At 47.1% G+C, this 26,920-nt stretch overlaps 1 protein-coding gene and 1 long non-coding RNA gene across 3 annotated transcripts; one reads left to right on the top strand and one right to left on the bottom strand.

Annotated features, from left to right (window-relative positions):
- Window positions 1-250: 250 nt before the first annotated feature.
- Window positions 251-22,006, top strand: LOC102541650 (major histocompatibility complex class I-related gene protein). Of its 2 annotated transcripts, XM_015245700.3 has the most exons (6): window positions 251-431; window positions 10,298-10,558; window positions 11,250-11,525; window positions 12,486-12,761; window positions 13,324-13,428; window positions 20,054-22,006. In XM_015245700.3, the coding sequence occupies exons 1-6, from the start codon at window positions 347-349 to the stop codon at window positions 20,092-20,094; spliced, it is 1,044 nt and encodes a 347-aa protein (XP_015101186.2). In that variant the 5' UTR covers window positions 251-346; the 3' UTR covers window positions 20,095-22,006. The 2 variants fall into 2 exon arrangements, with proteins under 2 accessions (XP_015101186.2, XP_072802102.1); XM_072946001.1 differs by lacking the exon at window positions 12,486-12,761 and having other exon boundaries at window positions 258-431.
- A 2,317-nt stretch (window positions 22,007-24,323) lies between these two features.
- LOC140687935 (uncharacterized) lies at window positions 24,324-25,919 on the bottom strand. The gene is made up of 3 exons (XR_012062560.1): window positions 25,829-25,919; window positions 24,645-24,698; window positions 24,324-24,503 (listed from the first exon to the last, which is right to left on the bottom strand). It is a non-coding gene; the product is annotated as an uncharacterized lncRNA (long non-coding RNA).
- Between the last annotated feature and the right edge of the window lie 1,001 nt (window positions 25,920-26,920).

Genomic DNA, 26,920 nt, shown 5'->3' with positions numbered 1-26,920 from the left:
TGTATATTCATGTATGACTGAAAAATTGTGCTGTACACCAGAAATTGACACAACATTGTAAACTGGCTATAACTCAATAAAAAACAAACAAAACAAGTTGGGAACAGAATCAAGATGGACATAGCAAAAGGAGCAAGCAGAGTCTAAGACCAACAAAGGGTTAAAGAGCACTGCGGAAGGCGGTACTTTGTTTTCTCTCTATTCTACCTAGCAACTGACAACGCGATTTCCCCTGCTTTTACTGGGAGAGAGCCCTGAGTGTCACTCAGTCGCTGAATCACTCCAGAGCCGCCTGTATAGGTTCTTGAAAGATCAGCAGGGATCTGTCAGTGCTTTGGTGAAAAGAATGGGAAAGAGAAGGACTTCAGAGGGGCCGATGGTGCTCCTGTTACCTCTCATCGTTGTATTAACTGCGAAGCACAGCGACGCTCGTGAGTACCCCAAGTTCTCTTTGCTCCCAAGCCCGCAGCTGAGGCAGCCTCGGGGAACCAGCAACTTCCTAAAACTTCTGGTGAAATAAAGAAGCCAGGGGCGGAAAAGTGTGTTTATTAAACCCAGGAATTGTCGGAGTGATAGACTAGCTGCGCGATTTTCCAGCTCGTGTTGGGCAGGATTTTGATGTCACCCACCTTCTGAGGGGATGGGAGCCATTCTGGAAAGATCCTTCGGGTAACTTCCTGCTCCCCTTCTGAGCATGCTCTCTTTCTTTTCTGCTTATATCTTTCACTTTTGTTTTTTCTCTCCACTAGCTTGGCAAGTCTCATGAGGATGCAGTCAGGGTTTCAGGGCCATTGAACAGGGAGCAGATCCACTGTTCAGGGTTACTTGTTTTCCCTCCTCACCACAAGCCGTACCTGTAGCACAGGTTCCCAGAAAGACAGAACCACGGTTCTGCACTTGTTGACTGGGTGTAAGCGGTATCAACTGAGTAGAAGGAGCTCCTCACCGTTCAGGAGACCCATGTTAGAAGGGAAGCAGAGGCCCTCTGTTGCCCCAAGCACATAAGAAGGCCTCTAGGCTGGAAGCGCCGGGCTTCTCTGCCCTAAGCGACCACTTGCCCAGTTAGGGGCCGCACTCCCAGGGGGCCGGGTGGGCCTGGGCCACCTACATAGGCGGTGATCCATGAGCAGGACAGGAAGGAGCTCTTTCAAATCAGCTGTGTGTTAATTGCACAAATATTGGTTGATGGCCTACTATGTGCCAGACACTGTTGTGGATATGACACTGAACAAGACAGACGTGGGTTCTGTTTGTATAGAAATTTAATCCAGAAAAGTCCCACCATTCAGGTCAGAAATGGGAAGGACTGGGGATGAGGGTAAGAGACACAGGATGAAAACAGGAAAGGAGGAGGGAGGTAAAGGGTGATATTTCTAGAAGGTCGAAAACCCTATATATTACCTGTATTTGATCCTTAAAGGACTCTCCACTAAGGTGACCACAATGTCCCCTATACACGTTTAATGTGACGGTCTCTCTAACCCTGTGGCAGGCTAAGAAAATATTCCCATTTCACGAGGAGGAGACCCAGGCCCGGAGAGGCTGACTCAGCTCACAGGATAAGCAGACTTGGAAGTGCGCGCAGGTCTCCTAGCCCGCGGTCCAGGGCTCTCCCACAACATCACAGCCCCTCTGGATGTGAATGCTTGGCACATAGATGACTAGTGGAATGAGAAATAAAACCAGTCAAGTATAAAGGGCAGGGGAGGTCACTTTGTGTTGTTTATTCTTCCTTTGACTCCTTCAACTTCATCCTTCTCGGTCCTGTCTTGTGCCTTGGGCCACTGACTGCTACAAGCCGATTTCTGTTTGGATTCACCCAACAGGAGACACTGAAAGGAGAGCGATCAGAGAGGCTGGGGTATTGTTTCCTTCTTCCTCCTTTCCCTCCTTCTCTAGCGTCTCTGGTCGTAGCTGCGTCCTTCTGCATTGTTGTTTTCTCGGAATAGCCCCTTCTTCACGGTTCTAGCTCCCACTGGGCTTCAGTAACACTAGTTGCTGCTCTTATCTCTGCAACCCTAGGGGTAGGAGTGGCTTCCTATAGCTGCTGGCTTTGGGGTGCCCCATCATCCCTCATTTGTTCCCTTAACCTGGCCCATACCTTCATTAAAGTTTCTTCATGTGACTCATCTGGAGCAAAGGCTGTTACCTGCCAGGACACTGACTGAGCGTTCCTGAGCACTGAGGGATGCTGACAGGGAAGGAAGATGAGGTTATGAAAAAAGACTCGGTCTGCTTGATATTTCAGTCTAATGCTGGCCCTGAGTAGGAGCTTCTAGACATGGAAATGCAGGGAGGAGACACCAGAGGACTTGGGATCACAGTTCAATGTCAAGATCACGCCGACATCACCTCCAGTGCGTTGCTTTCATTGACTCCACAGCCTGCAGGAGGCCACGCTTTCCTTTGTCCCCCCACGGCTCCTGCTCACAGTGTTATAATTCTCTGTTTACAAGAATCTCTCCTTCAAGGCTCTGTTAAACGTGGGGAGAGAGCCCCTCAGTTTTCTCTTCTTTACTTCCCTGGCATTCCCTAGTGACCAGTTGGCATTTAATAGTTGACTTCTGAGTAAATTTATATTCCAAGGTGACGTCCCTAAGAAATTAAAGTGACCTGACCGTGAGGCCTGGAGAACGTGGGCAGCAACAGTGGCTGCAAACTCACAACTGTGGTTTACTCCAGTGCGGAGTTTGTATGAAAAAGAAAGATATTTCATGTTTTACAACTCATCTTGTTCTTCATTTCAGCCCGTGGGAAACTGAGCTAGTGTAGATGGGTGTAGTCAGGGTGGAGCACACAGGGGGATCTCTCTTGCAGAGCCATATGTGGCTTCTGTGTTTGATCCTGAAATAGCCAAGGCCAGTCTCTTGATACGACTCATCACTCCATGGATGTATCAGTCTGCTTCATGAATGACAGAGTCCTTCACAGACAAGGACTGATGATGGATAAGCCCCCTAAATTGTCAACCAGGCTAGTGTTAAAAGACAGACTTGAGGATGATCTGCTTAGAAATGACCTTGAGTTCAAAGAGTTAACATGCGAAAATATGGGCATTTGCTGTAGACTCTACTAGACTTCAGTCTGTTTCCATGGAGCTGTTGCCAAGGTATGTGCAGTGGAAATTTCTCCAAGATAATGTTTTACTCCCCTAAGGCCGTCTTCTTCTTGGTTGACATTGAATCCATCTAAATCTGAGCAATTCAACTAATTTGTAGATTTTCTCCTAACTAATTGGAGTATCTGTCTATTCTCACTAAAATCCATTGACCTCAATCATGCTCTTACCCCAGAGGATTTGCCAAGAGCTGGAAGGAGGGGGCCTAGGTTAAAGATCAAACACGTGGCTCTTTAAACACTTGCTTTATGAAACCCAAATTGAGACAGATGAGAAAGGACATTCTTTCTGACGTCCAAATTTATATTTATTATGGAAAACCTTTCAAGAGTATAAGTACCAGATCACTTTTGGTTGCAATTTCAACGAATCATTTAAAAAGAATAAAACTCATAAAACTGCAGTTCTTCAGGGAAATAGGAGACGTATGGTCATCCTTGTATACAGAGAGAACTGAGAAAAAAGCCCACCAGCTTCTCCAAAGCTTTGTGTGGCCCCCAGTGGTCTCCTTGGGGACCGCTCCTCATCACGCGGAGCACGCAGCAACCTTGAGGACGTGGGCTTGCTGTTGTGTCTGGAAGGTCCTTCTTTCATGGCTCACTTCCTTACTTCATTCACATCGCTGCTCAAATGCCACCTGCTCGGAGAGGCCATCCCTGGTCCTTCTACCTAAAAGATCGGTCCTCTTCATACTCTGTCTCCTTTCTCTGCTTTATTTCACTCCACAACCACTATCAGCTAATCTTATATCAGATATTTATCTATTGCCAGTATTCCTTCTAGAAAGGAGCTCAGAGGGCTGGGGCTTCGGTGTGTTCATCGCCGTATCCCTAGCAGCTAGGACTGTGCCTACTGGAAATTCAGAAAAGAATAAATCTTAAATGAAAGGAGACATTGGTAACCTCCGAAGGGTAGCCTCAAAAGAGTAACCAAGAAGTCAAACTGCCATATTCAGCACTTCCTGGCCTGTAGTGAGAGGAGGTGTTAGGAGAGGGACTGGCAGCTCTTAATGCGCATAGAACCGCCCACATCACTGCATAGTTTGAGAAGTGTCCAAAGGCCCTCTTGACTAAAAATATCACCCTCCACTTCTCCCCCTCATTCTCACGATGCCTTGAATTCCAGAGAGCGGTTCCCAGGAATCACAATCATTTTGACTGTATTAAGGCTTTGGGCTACTTGGGAGGGCCAGCAAATAATTGGGACTTTGTTGAACCAGTTATCCAATCAGGACCCACACACACTTGTAGGAAGGTCTGGGCCCTGGGGGCCCCCAGCAACTGGGAAATCCAAGACAGTGAGTCATCCTTGACACAAGGGGGCGGCAGAGAGCAATGGTGATCCGGCCCAGGAGCCTGAAACAGAGCCTGGGATGGGGCAGTGCCTCTGCTTAGGACCAGCTGGGTAGTCTAAGGCAGAGGGGCTTCCCGCCTGAGAGGTCGGAGTGTAATTCCCGGGTCCTTCACTTAAGGATTCTGAGGATGATCTTGGGCAATTTTCTTCATCTCTCTGCACCCCTTTTCTATCTGTGCAACAGGAAATTTGAGACCTACCTCAAAGGGTTGCTGTGAGGAGTAAATAAATGTAACTCAAGTTTATCAAAGGCTTAGCATGGTAGCTACTATATGGCATGTGCTCAAGAAATCAGTGCAATTCTGGGGGAGAGGGTAGAGCTCTAGTTCAAGTGGTAGAGCACATGCTTAGGATACACGAGGTCCTGGGTTCAAGCCCCAGTACCTCCTGTAAAAACAAATTAGTTACCTGCCCTCCAGCCAAAGTAAAATAATTAAATAATACAAAAAGGAAAAAAAGAAGAAATCGGTGCAGTTCTGAGGGTTTTGACTCTGATTTTGCTGCCCTTCACGGTTCACGGAAGGCCCAACTTCCCAGAAGGTTTTCCACCTCCTCCTTGTGGCATTTCTGGATTCCTCCATGTGAGAGTAGGCTCTCTCTCCTCTAGCTGCTGGAGTACTCCGGTGGTACCTCTTCTTCACCCGCTCCCCTTAACAGAGGTACTGGGAATTGAACCCAGGACCTCGTGCACGCCAAGTCCACGATCTACCATTGAGCTATACCCCCTACCCCTATGGGTACCTCTTTTGTGGCACTTACTGTCTGCTGTCACGTGTTCTCATGTTGCATTCGTTTATGTCATGTGCTTTAGCTGTCCGATAATACTTAAGTTCCTGGAGGAAGTGACTGGTGTCTGGTCTGTTCCCTTCCTCACACTGTCTCATGATTCCTTGTTCATGTTTGTAGGAACTCAGTAAATATCAGTTGCCCCAATCGACGAATACCTGAAAACACTTTATCAGTTATTTTATAATCCAGTGATTTTCACAGCCTTTTGTCAAAATGGTCCAGGTTAAAGGGCACATCACTGAGGACATACAGTCACCGCTGCGTCTGGTCTAACTGCTGTTAGGCTGTGTGGTTTGGGCGTTCCAGCAATGTCTGTCACGGGCTATTGGGACAGGGCAGCAGGTGTTCTTTGAGAAGCCGCTTGACTGGCCTGGACCAAATTCGAAATTGTAAATTTCAGTTCCATAAGTGAGTTGCTGCTGATAATCTGTTCATGGAAAGGGAGAGAGAAACCTAATTTCATAATTATTGCAGCAAGAAGAAAGAGTCAGGTTAGATGGAATCATACGAAATTGCCATTTTGATAGATTACAAATGGTCAAATACAGGTCTTTTCAGATGATTCAACCTTCATAGTTATAGTGGAAATCTTGTCATCCGGGCAGCATGGCCGTAGGATATAACTTATCACAAGGTCTGATGTACCGTGAGAGAAAGGGTACCACCGGCTTCCCCTGCCTTTGCTGTTCTGAGTTACTGAATTCACATCTGTCAGCCAGCTTCCTGTCACAGCTGAGGGAGCATTTTGGAAGCCCAGCTAAGGAGCAAGCATGACTTGTACCTGTGGACACACCAGATGGGTAATTGGGTCCATGGCAAACGAAGGGGACAGGGCTGTGATTCCTGGAGCAGAGCCACGCCGCGGCTGCACGAGGGCGGACGGGCAGATGACCGGCAGATGGAGGCCAGCCTTCAGGGGCAGAGCAGCCTTTGAAGTCAGGGCTGGCTAGTGGAGAAAAACTGCTCCTACACCAGGAATTAGACTGAGATGGAGGCTGGAGAAAAGGGCATTCCACTGTCCTTGGACAGTGTTGGCAACAGACCATGTGTCTCTCTATTTATCTCTTATAAACGCTGGATAATGCAGATTTTTATGAAGTTACATTTTTACAAGGAAGCGAAATTACACAAATTCTAAGCAATATGAGTAGAGATGATGTCAGTGATACTCGCTTAGAATAAATCCTGTTGAGCAGTAATGCCCCAAGTTGTTAACACTTTTGTTTTATTTTATTTTATTTCGTTTGTTGGCATCTACCAAGCATGTAGACCTCAGATGGCATAAAAGGAAACCCGGACTCCAAGGCAAGGGCTATCCCAATCAGCAACAGTCTCCTTTCAAATTCCTTCTTCCCTCCCCTCTCCCATTCTGTCCCTGGAGTTAGATTTCTGTGATGTTTCTGCTATCAGTAACTGTGGAAGCATTCCTGTCTCCTTCTCTTCCCCTCACTCCCTCGCTCCGGCCCCGGGCCTCACTGCTGCTCCCCGGATTGTGCCAGGCATGTCCTTTCTGCTGGGCCTCTGGACAGCCCCCACCCCCACCCCCCGCCTGGGCTGCGGTCCCCAGATGTCTGTCCACCCCCTCACTCCCTGCAGGCACTCATTCAGAAGTCACCTTCTCAGGATGCCTTCCTTAAGTACTGATGGTTAAAATCATAATGCCTAGTCCTCGTTGCTGTTTTGTTTTTCTCCATTGCTTTAAAAAAGACATGTTATATGTATGTATTTTATATCGTCTGCCCTCCTCCCCTCCTCCATGAGGATGTAGGCTCCAGAAGGGCACACATTTTTATCTGTTTTGTCAAGGGTGTGTTCAGGGCCTGGAACAGCATGTGGCACAGAGGAGGTGCTCACGTGTTTGTTGAATACACAGACGAATAATAAGAGAGTGTGGGAACTGATCTTCATGACTTGCTCTTCCTTTGGCCTCCATCTTTAAACACGTGTGTATCTGCAGAGCAGCCACCAAACCTTTCCAGACGGGGAGAAATAGAACTGTTTGTAAAATCAGTTGCAGACTCAAGCATACATACCTTTTGCAGACTTTGGACTGGATGTAAATTAAATTTCAGCTCTGCTCCCCAGTCACCAGCCTGGTCTTTATGAAAAGTACTTTTTTAGAAATATAAGTTCCAGATCAAATAGATTCTTATTCATTTCAGCATATTTCACTGTTTTGAAGGAGAGAAACAAAGTGTTTTACCGACAGTTTAATTCACAAATATTTAAGAAGCTCCCGCCATGGGCCAGGCTCCCTGTGCTAGGCCTTGCGGGAAGTACAGAGGGAAGAAGCCAAGTCCCAGTTTTCAGTACCTTAGGACTGAGAAGTGGGCAGAGGGTGAATAAAGATTAAGAGAACAGAGGCAGCTGTTGTTTTGGGGAGAGAATTGGTGCTTCTGCTTTACCTGGCTCTTGTTTTCATAAGAACCAACACTTTTACGATGATCTTATATCCAGCCTCAGAGGCTTCCACTGAGTTGCCTCCCCACCCCAGCTGCTACCCCACAGGGAGGGAAAGGGGTGCGGAATAAAAGATCAAAGCTGAGTAGAAGGACTTTGGGGCCCTTATGCTCAGCCCAGGCCTGGGGGAGACCAGCCTCTGTCTTGCTCAGCTCTGCAGCTGACATGCAGGATACAACCTCCAGGGTTAGTGCCTGCTCTGAACCCTGCCACACTGCCCCTTCCCCAGCTAAAGGAGCAGGGAGAACGGGGAGCTTGCGCTGTGTTTACAGACCTGGTGTCTTCTGTTGGAAGGGGCCAGCAGGCCTGGTTCAGTCTCAGGGAACCCTATCTCCCCTCGTAATTAAGGTAAGCGTTCCCTGGCCTTAGGGCAGTCAGTTCTAAAAGATAATCTGCCATTATGAATTCTTTCAGAAACAGTTTTAGAAAAAAGAAAATTATAGACTTTCGTGAACAAAACTTACCCAACCATTTTGTGAACTGGTTTTCTTTTAGTTTGGCTTTCTTCTTAAATATGTATTTATAAATGAAGAGGAAGGCGTGAACATCATTAAGTGGTATTCAGCCTGGGGAATGGGGGCCTGACACCCCTCCAAAGTTCTCCGCAGTGACAAGAGCCATGCCCAAAGGTCTAAGTACTCAGGGAGCTCACAAAAGGGACAACAGCGTCGGTATGGGCTGCCTGGAAAAAATCAGGAGAAGTGATGTCTAAGTCCAGCCCTTAGACATGGGCAAGAGAAGTTGTGAATGTGGCCTCACACTTTAGAGGGCCCTGCTCCAGCCCAAACTGCAGGTATCCGGGAGCTTGCAGTTGGCTGCCTAGATGACTTGGGGCTGTTTGGGTTTACACAGGCCTCTTCCTTTGGTCCATTCGCCTAAGGCTGGACTAGGCTGCTGGTGAGGGTTCTAGTTGGCCCAAGAGGTAGCAAAGAGGCAGTGTTTGTGGCTGGAGCTTGAATGAGAGAGCAGAGATGTCTGCATGTGGGCACAAGGCCTGTAGCAGGGCTGGGAGGAGCTGGGGTAGATGGAGAAAGAGCTGGGACTCAGGCCAAGGGTCTCAGGCCAGCTTTCTCTGTGCCACCGCAAAGTCTGAGAGTTTTAAATTTGAACTTGGCCTTTGAGGTCATATGAAAGGATATTTGTCAAGGTAGGAAGATACAAGTTATTTAGCAGTTTGTTAGCTTGATTTATCCCTTTTAAATATTTGGATCTCTGGACTGTGGGCCTCCTTTATCCTCTTGACTCGAGCATGCAAATGTCAGGGCTGGTCCTGGGAGTGTCTTTGGAGATGGTTTTTGACTGGGGAGGATTTAGATGGGTCAGGATGGCAGGAGGCAGCCGGACAAAAGGCTGGGCTATGGGCATTTCCAGACAGCACTGAGCAGAGTAGGGGAAGAAGGGCATCGTGCCAAGCGCCTTATCCCTGCAGCTTCTTGGCACAGCCGGGAGGCCCTTGGCCTTCTCAGCCTGGGCTCTGCTTGCCTCTTGGGTGTCGTCTGTCCCAGTCTTCTCTGTGATGCTTGCTGTGCTCCAGCGGTCCTGGGCCATTGGTTCCCTCCACGGGCCACACTGTCCCACATCCTGTCTGCACACGTGGTTCCCACATCCTCCCTCCTGTGGTCCCTTCCCAGCCTTGTTGCCTGCTCACCTCCTACCTGTCCCGAGAGCCCCCCTAAGATGTTTCTTCTCTGGAAAGTCTTCCCTGAGGGCCCACACCCTGCACTGACCTGATCATGACACCCATCCCACTACCTGGAAACTGCCTCATCTGTCTCCGCCAGCCCAGGAGCTTCCTGGACAAGCCAAGAGACGTTCAGTGCAGAAGCGGCAGAGAGGGCCAAACAATTTTGTTCCATTTTAGCCTCCTTTTGACCCTGAGTGATTCTCACGATTCTTATCATGACGTGTGGACAAAGGAAAAAGTAGAAAGTATAGGAAAATGGTTGACAGTGCTGGTTTGGTATAACAGGAAAAGTGCTATGCTTTTAAAAAATTTTCTTTGGGACACCTGAGTCCTTATGTGGGTTTTCACTGTGGGTCAGTCAAGGAGACTTTGTGTGTGTGTGTGTGTGTGTGTGTGTGTGTGTGTGTGTGTGCGTGTGCGCGCGCGCATACACCCATGTGCATGCACAGTGGAGAGGTGGGGGCCCTCATTTATCCACTGGAGCCTTTGTTGGTAAAATGGCGAGGTGGTGGTGTTAGGTTTTCAAGGTTTTCAAACCCTCAGAGTCCCTCAGGGACAGCTCTGCCTGGGGGCTCCAGTGAGTGGTCCTGGCTCTCCCCCCGCCCCCCACAGAACACTCTACTTCACTTCCGAGCTGAGTTACCTGTAAAATTGCTTCCTAAGGTTTCCAAACCTGAACAAAACAGGCTTCAAGTCTCTGCTAAAGCTCTCGAGTCCTCTCCAGGCCCCCGTCCCTGGGCTCGGTGATTCTGTCAGAGGAAGCAGCAGCTGGGTCCCGGGAGGAACGGGTGCGGCCGAACACGGAGGACTAACGTGGGGATTAAACGGAACGCAGCTTGTAGGTCGGGCTCGTCTGTGACTCTAAATTTCTGTCTTCTTTGCCTCCCTCCCAGGGTCTCACTCTCTGAGATACTTTCGCCTGGGCGTTTCAGATCCCGGCCATGGGATCCCCGAATTTATTTCAGTTGGGTACGTGGATTCTCACCCCATCACCACGTATGACAGTGTCTCTCGGCGGAAGGAGCCGCGGGCCCTGTGGGTGGCGGAGAACCTGGCGCCCGATCACTGGGAGAGGCACACGCAGCTGCTGCGGGGCTGGCAGCAGACGTTCACGGTGGAACTGAAGCAGCTGCGGCATCACTACAATCACTCAGGTGATGAAGGCAGCAGAGGTGGACTCTTGTCATCTCCTGCCCCCGTCCCAGTAGAGAGGTCCCTGGGCTGGCAGCAAATGTGAGCAGTTGCTGAGCTGCGTTCTTTTGGGAAAGCTCGGACAGTCTGGATGATGGGGTTCGGTGCCTGCCATCTGTCCTGTGCGTCTTCCAAGTTGTCTGCTTCTTCCCCAGGAGCCCTTCGCCCCCGTACCCCTGTCCCGTCCCCGTTCAGGCTGCTGACCTGTGTGCTCCCCTTTCCCATCCTGAATGTGGCTGTGGTGTGTGCCATTTCCTGGTGGCCAGGCTTGGTGAGGTGCTCACTTACACACAACTTACTACGTTACTTACTACGTTTAACTCTCCCAGGGATATTTCTGGTTCCTGTATATCTCTCCCTCCTCCACAGCACTAAAACGTTTATCAATTAGTCATTCCCAGTATAGGCTAAGTCCCCAGGCAGGAATTATCATACTCCCTTGGCATGCAGTAGATACTCCGCAGATTATCTGTTGATAGGTGAGCTGACATCACAGGAACCTCCTAGAGACTCAGTGATGCCATGGCGGGCCTGTGCAGTGATGTATTCCGGGGCAGAGGATGCTTCCAGACAAGCCCCCAGTCACATTGCCTGGGCACCCACCTCCACATCCCCATGTCAACCCCTCCCTTCCTGCCTGCATGTGTATTCCAGGGCTTCACACTTACCAGAGAATGATGGGCTGTGAGTTGCAGGAGGATGGAAGCACCACGGGGTTTCTCCAATATGCATATGACGGACAGGATTTCCTCATCTTCAATAAAGATACCCTCTCCTGGATGGCTATGGATAACGTGGCTCACATCACCAAGCGGGCATGGGAAGCCAATCGGCATGAGTTACAGTATCAGAAGAACTGGCTGGAGGAAGAATGTATTGCCTGCTTAAAGAGATTCCTGGAGTATGGGAAAGACACCCTCCAGAGGACAGGTAAAGAGGGGGGAGAACACCTCGTCCCCACATCGTTAGAACGCGTGGATTTATACAGAATGTCCTCTAATCTAAGTTAAAGTCACTCTATTCTGAAATCCATTTCATTCGTTGGACTTTGGTGATCTGGAACTCCCCACGAAAACTCTCGCTAGTTACTTTTTAATCAGCATTTTGATGACATCTAGCAATTACACTTGTCTTGACAGAGTGGAACACCTCCAGGAACACCTCCTTTTGGTGGGATCCAGTGAGGCAAATCCTTCCATCTCTTGTCAATGATAATTTGGGAAATACTTTGGGAGGTGATGTGATCCTTCAGGTTGTGTAGTAACCCAGGGCTCACACACCACCATTATGAGTGAAAATCTGAGCTGACAGAGAAGACAAGTAGAGGGTCTTTGCTTTACTAAAGGATTTATGATAAGATTCCTTCCAGTAAAAAGCTCCTCTTATACATCAAAGATATGATTCAAACGGTCAACTTTTATTTAACACAGAGCTTCTCGCATATGATCTCATTATGCAAAATGAATTACGTCTGCATCATGCTGTGGGGAAACTCCTAGACGCAAGGTGCCTTTTCCCACAGGAGTGGCTGTTAATGGTAGGACTCTCCAGAGCTGTGGTGGGGTGGCCCCTCAGGGAGGCATCTGCCCACAGATATGAATATGGACTCTCTGTCCAAGAGCATTGGCTTTGGAGGTAAATGACTGGAGTTTGAGTTTCAACTCTCCCACTCACTAGCTGAATAACCATCTAATTTTAATGGTTGCAGGAAACTCCAAATGACTAAAGCAGAAAGAGTTTGTTGTTGGTGACTCTGGGTTCTGGGTCATTCTTGGTTTTAGGTGTTCCCTGCGATGAAGAAAATGAACTGGGAAATGCGATTGTCAAGTTCTCATAGTGTGTGCTCAGTACATAAGACACTTCTAATTAACTCTACCTCCTTCTTCCTAGAGCCCCCGCTGGTCAGAGTAAATTGCAAAGAAACTTCTCCAGGGATTACCACTCTTTACTGCAGAGCACATGGCTTCTACCCCCCAGAAATTTCTATGATCTGGAAGAAAAATGGGGAAGAAATCATCCAAGAAATGGATTCTGGAGACATTCTTCCCAGTGGGGATGGGACCTATCAGACATGGGTGTCAGTTGAGCTGGAGCCTCAGAGCAGTGCCCTTTACACCTGTCACGTGCAGCATGGCGGTGTCCACACGGTTCACCAGGTTCCCTGGGGTACAGGCAGGGCTGTGGCTGTCTGGGGAGGGACAGGGAGGAAAGGGGGCGAGCAGGAAGCATGGGTCACTGTGTGCTTTAGAATGGGTCTGTTAAATCAGATGTCTTCTCAATTTTTGGTCTCAGGGCTCCTTTATACTCTTAAAAATTATCAAGGACCCCAAAGAGTCAATTTTGTTTATGTGGGTTATATCTATTGTTATTTAGGAGTATTATACATTTAAAATTTTTAAATAATTTAAACACAAGAAAACACAGGCACATGTTCCATTAGCTGTCAGAGCGATGATATCATCTCATATCTTATGGTCTCTAGAAAACTCCCCTGTGCACATATGAGAGATGGAGATGAAAAAGGGAAATTGTGGCTTAGATCTAATGGATCGGGATCGCCCTTTGGGAACTGCTGTTCCTCTGTTTTAGGTTACTACCTTCCATGGAGCTGTGAAGTAATATGCGACAGTAAGGAAAGTAGTGCTGGCTTCCTGATGACCACGGGGACAAAAGTTAACATAGAAGGGGAGGGGCACTTGTGAATATTTCCTCATTGGCTTACTTTCAGAATCGGAAACTATCCCCCTGGTGATGAAAGCTGTTGCTGGGTCCATCGTCCTTGCCATTGTCCTGGCTGGAGTTGGCGTCCTAGCTTGGAGAAGGCGGCCCCGAGGTGAGAGGCATGAGGAAGGATCCTGGGGGGTTGCAGACTGTCTCTCCTTCAGCTCTACAGAGTTGTATTTTCTGCTCCTGCTACTCCAAACTCCATTTAGAAATGGGTGGGGTCTCACTTTGCAATGATAGGACCTGGACCACCTCTCCTACCATATAGGAAACATACACCATGGATGATGCTTGCAAGGAGAGCGTTTCACAGGTGATGCCTGACATCAACAAAGTAGTCTAACTCCTGACCAAGTGGACCGTCTTCCTAGAAGTTGGGTCAAAGAAGATATAGTAACCTTAATTTGTCTTTTTCCAAACTATATCATTATTATTTATTACTATTGATTTTTGAGGGAATTTTTGCCCTTTGTTTCAAGACTTCAGTAAGTTTCCTCATGTTGACAAACATGATTCTGCCCCAATTGCATGGAAGTCCTTTCTCTTCTAAATTCATCTTTCAACACATGAAATGTGGAAGAGTAGATATCTTTGGGAAATGGAACTCAGGGAAAGGAAAAAGGAAAGGAGAAATGGGAGACATACGGGCTCTTGATACCTTGGGGAGAAACTTCATTCGATAAATACATGTTAAATGCCTGCTATGTTCTAGGCACTGTATTGAATGCTGAGATACAGACAGACATGATCCCTGTTACAGAGCTTGCAGTCTAGTCTTGTATGGTCATTCCCCACCTCTGGCTTCACTAGGCGCTCAAGTTGATCACGGCATAGTACTGATGAGACTTGGATTATGGGTTTGAACCCAGCGTGGGCCTGGCTTTGCTTCATAGCCACAGACTTAAACCCCAATTCAGGTGATACAGAACAAAGCATGCTATTGGATCAAAGTCACACCAACCCTTTACTAGAAAATTAACTCAGAGTTAATGCGTCATTATGTTTTCTTTATAAGTAAAATATAGCACCAATCCCAATCCAATCTGTGATAGCTGCTAAAGAAAAAAATTTTTTTTCTTTTTTCACAATGACACACCTGTCAACAATGATATGCACTGTAAGTTCCTGCTTTTTATCTTTTTGGAGTGTGTGGATTTGGGTTAAAGTCTGTCAAGTACTAAGAGAATCTTGATAAAGCAGGCTAAAAATGTCAATGCCGGCTTCTCAGACTTTGCTGAACATAGTATTATTATTTTTTTTTTTAGAGGTTAAAAAGGTAAAATGAGGATTTATTAAAGGATGGATAGTACACTCTCAGGGGAGAGTGGGCAGGACCAGGTGAGCAGCTGCCCTGAGTTTCTTTGGCAAGTTAGTTACATAGGGTGTCGTATTCCCTGATTATCATCCCAACTCCACCTTCCCAAAGGGAGGAGGGATTTTTGTCCTTATTTAGTCTGGATCAGAAGCCTCATGGCGTCGGTGCATAATGGGTACTTCTGATCTGCAAGGCTAATTTTATTGAAATGAGGGCATAATGAGTAAAAGGTTACATTCGGGCACTGGAAATTCCTGCCTTTTCTGACCTTTCTTTGTTGGTCTCCAAGCCAAAAGTTGTGGTCCCTTATCAGCCCAAAGATTCCAGCTTTTCTTTCTCTGCCCAAGGATCCCTGCTGCTCACATGACGTGTGGTTTCCTGTATTTGTCCTGTGCCCCTCCTTTCTGCCTAATTCCTGCCATTTGATCTGTGTCCCCCTTTCTCTGCTCATATCTAGCTATCTGCCTGCTCTAACATTTTCCCCTCAAGGAGTCTGGACCCTTAAAATCTTCTAAGGGGAAAAGGGGCGATGGTCAGTCTTCTGTAACTGCTTCAAGCTGAATATGGACGTAGTCCCTACCTGTGGGCCCAGATCTCCTTGCTATCTGTCAGAGATATAGGTTTCGGGATTGTTAGTAGTGGCAGGGATGGAGAGTGGGGAGTAGAAGGAGGCAGAGGCCTTGTCCAATGGATGTTGATGGTCTTTATCTTCAGGTGGAATGGGTTGGAATCCTTGTTGCATCATCATTTGAAGATGAAGTTGTTGTATTCTAGAGGATAGAAATTTTACTTGGTGATTAAAATTACAAGGACCAAAGAGAAAGATGAGAAATATGGTGGCTGTGGGGCCTAGAAATGGAAGAAGCCAGGTATATCCTGGAAACGATCCCTTAAGTGTCACAGTCCATTCCTGTTTTCCTTGGTTGTACCTGTGGAGCCAGGAAGCCTGTTCATAAATTTCTTTAACATTTACTTCTACTTCCCCTGAGACATTAATGTATGTGCAGCATGTTTTATTTATGACTGCAGAAACCCCTCCTTTGCTTGCTAAGAGATAGTCTAGGGCTCGGCGATTGTCAAAGACTACCCCTGCCAGAGAATCAAGGGACTTTTGTAAGAGTGTCTCCGGTTTTCTTTAGTGCGTTATCCAGGGAGGAGGTTAGGTCCCTCAAGGTTGTCTCATGGTAGGCAAATCCTCCCCAAGGGGCAGCAGCACCTACCGTCCCTATAATTTCTGCTAGTACCAGACCAAAGGCCCTTTTTTGTCTCAGATGAGTCACATTGAGGACAGTTATTTGGGCTGGAGCCACGGTTCCCAAGGTGCAGTCCCCATAGTGAAGTGTGTTGTCTGGATGTGAGAGAGCAATGGCTTTGGTCATTGTGAGGTAGTTATCTGAGGTTCCACATAGCCATAATAATCCAGGTGGTGCTGGTCAAACTGTGAGATTGGTTTGGTTATATAGCTGGAGAAAAGTTTCGGGAGGTGGGAGACAGTTACGGAGGGGTCCATCTGTATTTTGAATTTTGTTTTTGGTTTGGAGTATCCAGGAGGGGGTTCATAGTCAGGGAGGCTCATAGTAAGGGGATAGCTGATATAATAAGTAGCACAAGAAGTTTTGTTGGCATTAGTTTGTGAATTGTAATAGCATACATGTGTGTGGTTAGGAGTGCAGGATGATGTGTAAAGAGGCTGGCCCTCTATATCACTCCAATTTATAGGCTTAAAGATATTTAGGGGTAGGCTTATGTTTTGTTAGAGAGAGCCTCACGGGCTGAAAAGGGGTCTATGTTTCCTCTGTGAGTATCATTGTAACAAGGGGTACATCCTAGAACTTGATTACAGATAAGGGAGGTTTTGGTGATATTTATAGCCTTTGAGTAGGGAGGTGTGATGTGGTAACAAAGAGGAGGGGGCCTCTCCCATGTAACGATTAAAGAGAAATCTTGTCTAGAGTGATCAAAAGTAGACTGATTAAAAGCAGAGAATACAGTGTGGTTGTTGACTGGGTAGGCCTTGAGAGTAGTGCTTATGTCTCCTGGGGTGGTGGGTTGTGGATGGCAAATCCAGCAGAGAGAGATTTTCTCCCTTAGCGATAATCCGAGAGTTATTGACTATTATGTTATCTTTCCATGTTACCTCTTGAGACCAAAGAGATTGGATAAATGAGACAAGAACAAGTAAGGGTGGAGTTAGGGTACCTAGCATTTGGGGGGTGGGGGGGAAGAGAAAAAGAAAAAAAGGAAGAGAAAAAAAAAGAAACTGTGGGGTGTCTTTTAGATTTGGAGCGGGTTTTACTAAACCCAGTACTGACAGAGCATTTTTTGTTTCAGGTGTGGGTGCGGTGTTAAAGCGGCACTCATAAGATTGTGAGAGCTAGAGGAGAAAGAGGAGGACAATAAGTATGCAAATCCACCAAAGCATATTTGTCAGTGTGGGCGGACGAGGGTAACAGCAGGCACAAGGGGAGATAATGGTACTCAGCCTGGAATCTGTGTCCTGCGAAGACTCAGGGGGAGGGGTAGGTTTAATTCTAGAAAGATGTACCCAATTAGTGATCCCCTGTAACTTTACTGCAGTAGGAGTGCTGAGAAGGACCTGTGTAGTGTTTTGGTCTGAAGCTTCCTTTGAGGGGCTGCAGATAAGGAGGTCATCTATGTATTGTAATAATGCCCCCGTCTCTAATTTGAGTTCCCTTAGTTCCTTTGCTAAGGCATTGCCAGACAGGTGTGGGCTATCCCGGAATCCCTGAGGAAGGACAGTCCAGGTATATTGTTGGGTTTCATTAGTGTTTGGATCAGTCCACTCAAAAGCAAAAAGGTATTGGGAATCAGGGTGAATGGGTATGCAAAAGAAGGCATCTTTAAGATCTAGGACTGTAAACCAGGCTGTGTCCTCAGGGATCTGAGTGAGGATTGTGTATGGGTAGGGAACAATAGGATGGAGAGGAATTACAGCTTCATTTATGATTCGAAGATCTTGGACCATTCTGTATTCCCCATTTGGTTTGAGGACAGGTAGGATTGGAGTATTACAGGGGGATTGGCACCAAAAGTCCATATTTAATGAATTTTGAGATTAGGGGTTGGAGGCCTCGTCAAGCCTCTGGTTTTATGTGATATTGGCGCTGGAAGGGAAGTTACTAGTTTCCTTTGAAGTTATTTTTACAGGAGTGACAAACTTTGCCTTTCCTGGGATTCCCTGATCCCAGACCCGTGGATCTACAAGTTTCTTTTTATTTCTGGGGGATTTTTGGCTGGACTGTATCTTTTGTAATATATATTCCAGCCAAAAATAAGCCCTGTTTTTGGTTTTCAGGAAGCATAAGAATTGCCCCAAGGCTGAGAGAAAAATCTTTTCCCAATAATGGGCTGGGGCATTCAGGCATGACAAGAAATTTATGAGTCATAAGGGTATTTCCCCAGGTACAAGTTAAGGGGTGGTGAAATGTTTTAGCTTTGCCCTTCCTTCTACCCCAACAATAGAGCAGGTTTCAGGGGAAAGTGGCCCAGCGTGAGAAGTCAGGACAGATTAAGTGGCTCCTGTGTCCACTAGAAATTGGACAAGCTTACCTGCCATGTCAATGGTCACCCGTGGTTCCTCCTGTGTGATGATGACTGTCTTCTCAGGAGCATTGGGAGGTCCCGGGTCCCATCAATCAACCTCTGCCTTGACTGGTGTTGGGGAATTTCCTCTCTCCCTTCGGAGCTGAGGGCATTCCCTCTTCCAGTGGCCCATCTTTTTACAGAGTGGGCATGACATCTTGGGTGGAGGCTGAGACCGGCTTCCTGGGCATTCCTTGCTCCAGTGTTCAGGGCTCCCACAGCCAAAACAGACTCCTCTTTCTGGTGGGGGTCTTCTGGGAGTACTTTTGGGGTGGCCAGGAGGTGGGTTAGGTTTTATCATGACAGCTGCCAGAAGCTTGGCTTGCCGTCGCTCCCGTCTTAAGCCACGCTGGTCCTTTCTTTCCTCCTCAGCCAGGTCTCTATTATTAAAGACACTTCAGGCCGTGTCAATAAGAAGGTTAAGAGGGGTTTGGGGCCCCATGGCAAGCTTTTGAAGCTTTCTACATATATCAGGGGCTGATTGGCTAATAAAGCGGGTTGCAAATACAGTATGTCCCTCAAAAGTGTTTGGGTCTACATTAGTATACTTTTTGAGGGTATCTACCAACCGAGCCTGAGATAGGGCTGGATTTTCATCTCGGCCCTGGGTGATCTCTTTAACCTTATCATAGTTAACATGTTTAATTATGCACCATTTCATTCCCTCAATAAGGCAAAGGACCATGTAGTCCCTTCTAGTGATGCCAGGCTGGCCTGGCTGATAATCCCAATTGGGATCAATTAGAGGCACTGCTGTCAAGCCCACAGGGTATTGCTGAGGCTGGGTAATATGTAATCCATCAGCATATGTTTGAGCCTGTGCCCAGATACGGGTCTTTTCCTCAGTGGTGCAGCAGAGGGAAAGGACAATATTTAGGTCCTTCCATGTAAGATCAAAGCAGAGAGTCAGTGCCTGGAATCTTCAGTGAACCAACTGGGGTCTTCTGAGAATCAGCCCAAGAGAGTGCGACACTGGTTGAGGTTAAAGAAAATGGAGAGTGGACTCTGGTAATTCCCTGAGGCCCACCTGCTACTTCCTGGAGGGGGCAAAGAAAGTTTGGCTGCACTTTCGGTATGGAAGGGTAAAGAGGCTTATAGCGTGGGGGAGGGGTTGAAGATGGTGAAAGAGCATCTGGGCTTGGGTCTTCTGTCTGGGGCTTATGTTCCTCCAGATTTGCTATTATAGGGGCTTCTGTGTAGCTTGAATGGGTCCCAGCCGACAAGGTTCCCTTACATAGGACTTGCAAACCTCTGGGTTTTCTCTTAAGGCCATAAAGGCCTGAACATAAGGAACTTCTGTCCATTTTCTCTGTCTTTTACAAAAAATGTCTAACTGTAGGATAGTATTATAGTTGAGGCTTCCATTTTCTGGCCAGGCCTCCTCATTGTCCCCGAGTTTATACTGGGGCCAGGCTGTGTTACAAAAGAAAATGAATTTTTTATGTTTTAAAGAATCTAGAGAAAATTGGTTCCAGTGACTCAGAATGCACCCAAAAGGTGAGTCCTTGGGGATGGAGGAGGTGTTTCCCATGGATCCTTCAGGGAGAGAATGCTCCAGATCTGCAATCTCCTGGCTGCAGCTCGCCAAACATGTTGCCGATAGGTGCAACTGGTATACCAGGTTCTTGTCCCGTCCCAGAAAAAATTCAGAGACAAGACTTAGAGGTTAAAAAGGTAAAGTGAGGATTTATTAAAGGATGGATAGTACACTCTCAGGGGAGAGCGGGCAGGCTCAGGTGAGCAGCTGCCTGCATTATTTATTTTTGAGCTATAAGGAAAAATGCATCTAACTGACTAGAAACTCTGTTCCTTTCAGAGCGAAATGGAGTCCTCTACCTTCCTCCATCTGATCACTGATGGGAGTTAGCTGTTTTCAGGGTGTCTTTCCTTTGGGAACCGTGGTCTCCTCTGTCCCAGGTGGACTCAAGCCCAGCGCTCAGCGCTCTTGACCACGCCCACAACCGACGCGGACATTGCAAGATTGAGCATTTATGGCAGAAAGACAGGAGCCACAAAATTTTACCTATTCTTTGGCTCCAGAAAGGCTGTCAGCTCACAATCTCTTTGGATGGACTCCTTTATCACATTTCTACTAAATATCGTCTGTCTCATGACACAACATTTCCTTATATCCCATCTGTCAACAATGGTTTGCAGGTAAGTTAGAGAAACCTCAGAGCTGGAAGGAACCTTCAATCTAGGGCCAGAAATGTCTTCTCCAGTATCTTGGACTTGAACATCCAGCCTCCACGTGAATACCACTACTGAAGGGCCCTTCACTACATCATAAGATGGCCTTTCTCTTCTTTCATGAGTGTTTACTGTGCCAGAGCTTGTGGGTACCATGACCCTACAGATGGGTAGGCTGGACACCCCGTGAGGGTAGCAGGCAAGTTTCAAGAATGACCTGTGAAGGGCCGGATCATTTAATACCTTTCCTAGCCTGAGAGAAAGCAAAAGTGCCATGTTCTTGTGGCAGCTCTCCCCGGTGGCTTGGAATCTTGGGGATACACCTGGTCAGATCTGTTGAGGTGTCTTCATTCTTTGTCTTTTGTGGGAAAGTTATAAACAAGAATTATCAGGCATACTCCCTTCAGTGGAACTACAGAGACTTGGACCCAGTTGCAATCTTTTAATGTAAAAAATGATAGTCTGTTTATGTCTCAGAAGAGGCTTCAGTTCTAACTTCTGTCCTTCCATAGACCGGTTGTAGATGGGCCCGACTCACCTTTGTCCATATCCACTGTGAGAATTGGCATCCCCTTCATCCTCCTTAATCTTCCCGACCCCCTAAAATCCTCACCACCGTTTACCTCTTGTCCTGCCGTGTGTAGCTGCTGGACCAGGGTTGACCATCAGTTACACATTCATCCGTCTCATGTCACTGACCCTGTCTCACCACATACCTCAGCTCTGACACTTACTTCAGTGGCCCCAACTTTGACAACTTACTTTGAACACATACCTCAGGCTTGACCCTGCTCTCCCGTGACCATGACATTTGCCCTCCAGCTTTGGTCATCACAGCCACCGGTACAGACACTCCCAGTGTGTCGGGGCTGCTCCTTGCTCCACTGTCCCACCTCCTTCCATGGATGACGCTCCCACTGCTTTCTCTTCCCGGGTGCCAGCTGAGTTGCATAAGAGCACAAATTGTGTTTGTTTATTTTTGCTTTTAGTGTTGCCATGGGCGATTTCCATACCATCTTTTAAGCAGCGTTGTACAGTGAAGAGAGCAGCTTTATTTCTGGAATGGTTCTGTTTACAATTAGAATAGTTAGGACTTAAAATATTTTTGGAGGAACACTTACAGCAATACAGGTGATGTTGCCTATGTAGATATCTTATCTCTCCAAATGCAAGGTACTCTCATCAAAGACATAAAATGATCAAAGCCTTTTGTGCTCCTAGGACCTTGCCCTACACTTACCATATCATAAAAATGCCCACACGGGGGAAGAGGAGGAGGGGGAGGAAGGGCAAGGATGTGGGGACGAGACATTCTGTAATGCACTTGTAGCGTTTCTGTTTCCCCTTTGGGGATTTTATAATATAAAGAGTGTTATCAAATAAATATCATGTAAAGGGATGATTTTCAATAATACCTAAAAGTTTACAACCTTCAATTTACTAGTGAATCAAGATTATACTATTTCTTAATAATTTTAAGCTTATGGATTCATCAACTCATGTTTGTTGATTACAGATGCTTGGTAACTGGAATCTATGATCTATTTGATAACATGATCTAAACATTAAAAAAAAGAACTGTGCTATCATTTTGGATTATCTTCACCTAATATTTGGGTTACGAACACTGGATGAGAAATCTGTTCGACTCTCTTCACTTCTTCTTTGTCTTTTGTTTTTTTTTAAATCCAACTTATTTTCTGTTTCCTTTTTAAGTACATACAGACCAAAATGTAGTACATTTCAAATGCAGTGTAACCAGGAAGGGAGGAAAGCCCTTTGAAGAGCAGCGGGAAAGTCAGACAAGGCTCTCCTGGACCAGACTCCTCCGTTGCAGGGCGAGCTGTCCCATCAGAGGACTGGCCCCCTCTGCCCCTCCCACTATTTCCAAGTTCTTCTGGGCCATCCCTTACTTCTGAGCACCTACATACTTCGTTTTTCCTCTTCTTTCTGCTTTTGACCTTAGAGGAGCTTGTTTCCACAGCTGTGGTTCACTTGCAAGGCCAGTTGATCACTTTCCTGGCAGGGTCCCTCCAAGTAGTCACACTTTATTTGGATCACCTATGTCTGGGGCCTTTGGCTTAACAAGTGCAGGTGGAATGTCCCCACGGGGACATAAACTAGAATGCTGTGAGAAATTTAATTTAATTAAATATTTATTAATTTACTGTGAGAAACACGATTGCCCAGTGGGTCAGATATTTGTCTCAGCTGGTGAGCTCGTCTTCCAGCATCTGGGGCAATGTGAGGACAACTAATCACGGTCAGAGTGGTGCGAGGTGGCCCCAGAATGGGCGCACGGGGCACGTTCTTGCTCTTTAGCTCCTCCTCCCCAGGGTTAGCTGTTCGTTCACACGTTATTACACAGAGCGCTCTCCAGGGAGATGTCTGCCCCAAGCCTCAAGCAGTGGGCAGCAGGGCTGGAGGGGAAGCGGGGTCTCCAGTCACCCAGCCCAGGTGTTTCCCACTGGACTGAGCTGCCCCTCGCAGAGGGAGAGTCTCCCACTGCACTTTCTGAAGCGCCTTCACCACCTCTCTTTCCTTGGACACTTGCCACCTTTTAGCCTTGTATCTCTGTAACATCTTCCACTCTGGGCTCCGTTTCTCCAAAGTCCCCCTCTCTTCTGGTTGCCCCAGACCCTGCAGGCTGTGTAACCAATCCCAAACCCCAGTGGCTTAAAACAACACCAATCGTTTTATTATCTGTCATAGTTTCTGCGGGTTGGGGATTTGGGTAGGGCATGGCCAGGCAGTTCTGATCTGGGGTGGCAGTCAAATACTGGCTGGAATTGCAACAGTAGGGGCAGAGCAGCTGGGGGCAGGGGGCTGGCATCTCTCTCTGTGTAGATTCAGGGGCTCTCCGTGTGGTCTCATTGTCTAGATTAGATTGGGGTTTTCTCACAGCATTGGTGGCAACTGCTTACATGGCAACTAGAGTTCCTCAGAGCAAAGATCCCAAGAGATCTAAGCAGAAATGTATAGCCTTTCTCTGACCTACTCTTGGAAGTCACATAATGTCACCTTTGCCATAGTCTAATTAGTCAAAGAGGTCACAAAATCCTGTTCTGTTTCAAGGGGGAAGAGAGTAGAGAGACTCCAACACTCAATGGGAAGATTGTCAAAGGCACATTGTGAGAAGAGCATGTGGGTGGAGGTGGTGTTGTGGCCATTCGGGGAAAGACAGAACCTGTCACAACTGCCATGCCCCTTCATCCTCTCCCTGTTCCACCTTGTGTTAGCATCCTGGGGCTGCCGTGACAATGTGCTGCAAACTGGGTGGCTTCTAGAACAACAAAAAGTTCTTACCTCCCTGTTCTGGAGGTAAGAAGTCCAAAACCAAGGTGTCAGCAGAGCCGTGCTCCTGCCGAAGTCATTCAGGACCTACCTGTGCCAGGCTTCTCTCCCAGCTTCTGGCCATTCCTTGGCTTGTGGCTGTATAACTCCAGTCTTCACATGATGTCCTCCCTGAGTGTGTCTCTCTGGACCCAAATTTCCCTTTATATAAGGGTACCAGTCCATGCTACTCCAGTAGGACCTCATCTGAACTAACGCCATCTGCAACTAGTCTGTGTCCAAATAAGGTCACATCTGTAGGTACTGGGGTTTAGGATCTAAACATGCGTTTTGGGTGGACACAATTCAAGGACAGCACACCCCTACCAGGCTCTGCAGGCTCCCCTCAGTCCAGCAAAAGCTCCGTTTGCTCCAGCGGATCAGCAAGTCCTTAGGAAATCAAACTAAGGAAGTGAATTCTCCCTACAGCGAGAGTGGCTGGTCAATAGCCCACCTTACCTTAACTCTCCATGAGAAGAATTAAGCCAAATGAGAATGGCAGAATTTTGGATGGTTCTAGGGGAATTCAGGGGACAAATAATCCTGTCTTTAAATCACACTGCTCAGTTTTCTTCCATTTATAAGGCTCATCCCCAACCTGTGCAGGACAAGGGAAGGTGTTCTTGGCCTCCCATGTTCATCCCTGACGGTAGTGGAGTAGCTCATTGATCAACGTGTCCGACGGCTTCTCCTCCAGAGCCTGAGGTTTCTGATGACTGCTCTTTGATCCTCATAAGAAGGTTCTGCCAGAGGGGAGATGCTGGTGTCTTTCAATAGGTTTAAAATGAGCTCAGAACCCTGGACGTAAGATTTCTGGGAGCACTTGGACAGTGGGGACCCCCTACTGACAAAGAAACCCAACCTGCGGCTCCAGGGGAACTCACCAAACTCACTGTGGTCTCCTCTCCTTCCCTCTTGCTTCCCCATAGTTGGCTTGGCTGAGTAAAAAGAACACCAAATTCAGCCACTTAAATGAGTGACTTACCACATAGCTAGACAAACACCAAGGACACCATTAAATGTATCTTTGTTGTAAATCTTGTTTGATTACAAAACTCAACTCTGCCCATTTATTCTATTTCTGACTCATGAACCAGCTGAGGAGGGCCACAGCTAACCCATCCAAGACATTTGTGCAAATTAGAAAATTGTTCCCCTCCTCTGGGTGGACACTGACCGAGCCCGGGTCACAGTGCTTAGCCAGCAGAATGTAGGGTGTATTTCTACCCTGTTTGCACCCTCAGTGGGGTGTCCTTATATAGGGCACAACCTTGCATGGCAGCTCTGGTCCTACCATTAGAAAATAGAGTGAAATCAGCTGCAGCCTATGATGAATGAATTGATTTGGAAGGGAGGCATGATGGTGGAAAAATACAGGTCAAGTCATTCAAAATGGTCGACTCAGAAGCCCTGTTTGTGTATCCAAACAGCTAAAATTATCTGGAAGGTTTTACATAATCCTATCATGCGTTTATTTATGGTGATCTATTTTTAAATCTTTGTGTCACCTTAGAGAGCCCGTTTGCATGCTGCCTTGTATGTAGCGGGAACTCAGTAAATACTTCTTGAATGAACTAGTACAGTATTTTAATTAGCTAGTCCTCATGTACTGGTGCAAAAGAACAGTGTCATCTTACAAGTGAGGTCACTGAGGGGAAATATCCTGCTCAGGATCATATGACATTCGAGGGGCCCAGGGTGAACACTCCAAGGATTCATCGGAGTTCTTCAGCGGTTTCATCAGCATTAACATTTCTTAGTTAATAGTTTATCTTGTTATTAGGGGTCCCAAACATTCTAACCACACTCCTCCCCAACCCAGGTTAGGGACAAGGACAGATTTCAGAGGTTCTTACATAAGGCACCGTTTTTCTTAAAGGCTCTGAGAAGAGATGCTGAGAATTGAGTTCTCAGCCATCTTGGGGGCCCAAGTATCTGATACTTAATGTATATCTTTGTTATTCTTAAGGCCAGTAGAGCTGTTATATAATCTGAATTTCCCTTCCTATTGTCACTTGGGCATTTAGTTCATGGAAGTTCTTGAACTGCAACTTCCATCAGTTCTCACCAATGCCTATGAAGTACATGAAACTGCTTGTTATAACTTGATCATGTTATGTTTCCCTTTCCCCCTGCCTCCCACTCAGGGTGAGCTTGAACCCAGCTGGAGCTTCTGCACTTGGTCCTTGGCGGGGGTTGGGCATGAGAGAATGTTTGGGACCAGAAGGTTCTGAGTCTGTTGGAGCCGGACAGTTGGAGCCAGACAGTTGGAGCCGAGTGGCGGAGGGGTGGCTGGAAGGCTGGGCTGGCTAGGAGCCCTGGAGAGCTGAGGCAGGGGCCAGGCAAGTGTGGGGGCAGCAGCCAGACCCCTGAAGAAGCAAAACAGGGGCCAGAAAGTGGGCACAACAGAGGAGAAAAACAGCTTCTGAGAAAATGGCTTGTTAAAGGGAAAATAAATTCAGGGAACGAAATGGGAAGCCACCAGGATGGAAAAGGAAGTGAAACCCAGGGAGAAATGAGACAACCAGCCCCAAGCTGAAGCCGTCTTCACTTTTTCCCCTTTTTGAAGCATCAGTGTGGATTCCGAGATGAATTTGTTACCTGAACTGAGTAAAAGCTCTCTATTTACAGCCACATGACAGTAGCCTAAATAGAGAATTCTGGGAATACACAGAGAAGACACAAACTCATAAAGGTGACAATTCCGGGAAAATCTGAAGGGCTGGAGTAATAAAAAGCAAAACACTTGGAGTCTCATCAGCTGCTGAAATACAACCCCTTGCTGTACTGTAAAAGGTCCCAGAGCACACGCTCCGCACATTACTCACATAACGGCCACAGATCATGCTCTGTGCATCACACACCACAGGAAGTTGCCAAACCAGATGTAACCCCCAGAGGCTGAGTTCCTGGGCTGCCTGCCACCCAGCTTTTAAAAAAACTGAATTAGTCATTGATCCCTGAGGATCAAGGAGGGTTGAGGACGAAATGCAAGCTGCTCTAACCCAATTTAAGCCTTTGCAACTGAAATTGAGATCAAATTTCAAAGACTTGTAAACTTGCCCAGCTTCATAGACCTGAAATCAGTCTACAAGATGATGTGTTTTATAGGCCCAATGATGGCATCTTCAAGGATTGTCCCCTGCCACAGCAAATCAGT

The sequence above is a fragment of the Vicugna pacos genome, chromosome 21 (assembly GCF_048564905.1).
Source record: "Vicugna pacos chromosome 21, VicPac4, whole genome shotgun sequence".
NCBI lineage: Eukaryota > Metazoa > Chordata > Mammalia > Artiodactyla > Camelidae > Vicugna > Vicugna pacos.
Note: the sequence above shows the minus strand (reverse complement) of the source record. Positions and strands in the feature narration are given on the sequence as shown.

What these genes read in the sequence shown, in the direction of transcription:
- LOC102541650 (XM_015245700.3), top strand. Translation starts at nt 347, where the DNA reads ATGGGAAAGAGAAGGACTTCAGAGGGGCCGATGGTGCTCCTGTTACCT. An exon ending in TGCGAAGCACAGCGACGCTC is followed by an intron (nt 432 to 10,297) that starts GTGAGTACCCCA and finishes CCTCCCTCCCAG; the next exon opens with GGTCTCACTCTCTGAGATAC. An exon ending in GCATCACTACAATCACTCAG is followed by an intron (nt 10,559 to 11,249) that starts GTGATGAAGGCA and finishes TGTGTATTCCAG; the next exon opens with GGCTTCACACTTACCAGAGA.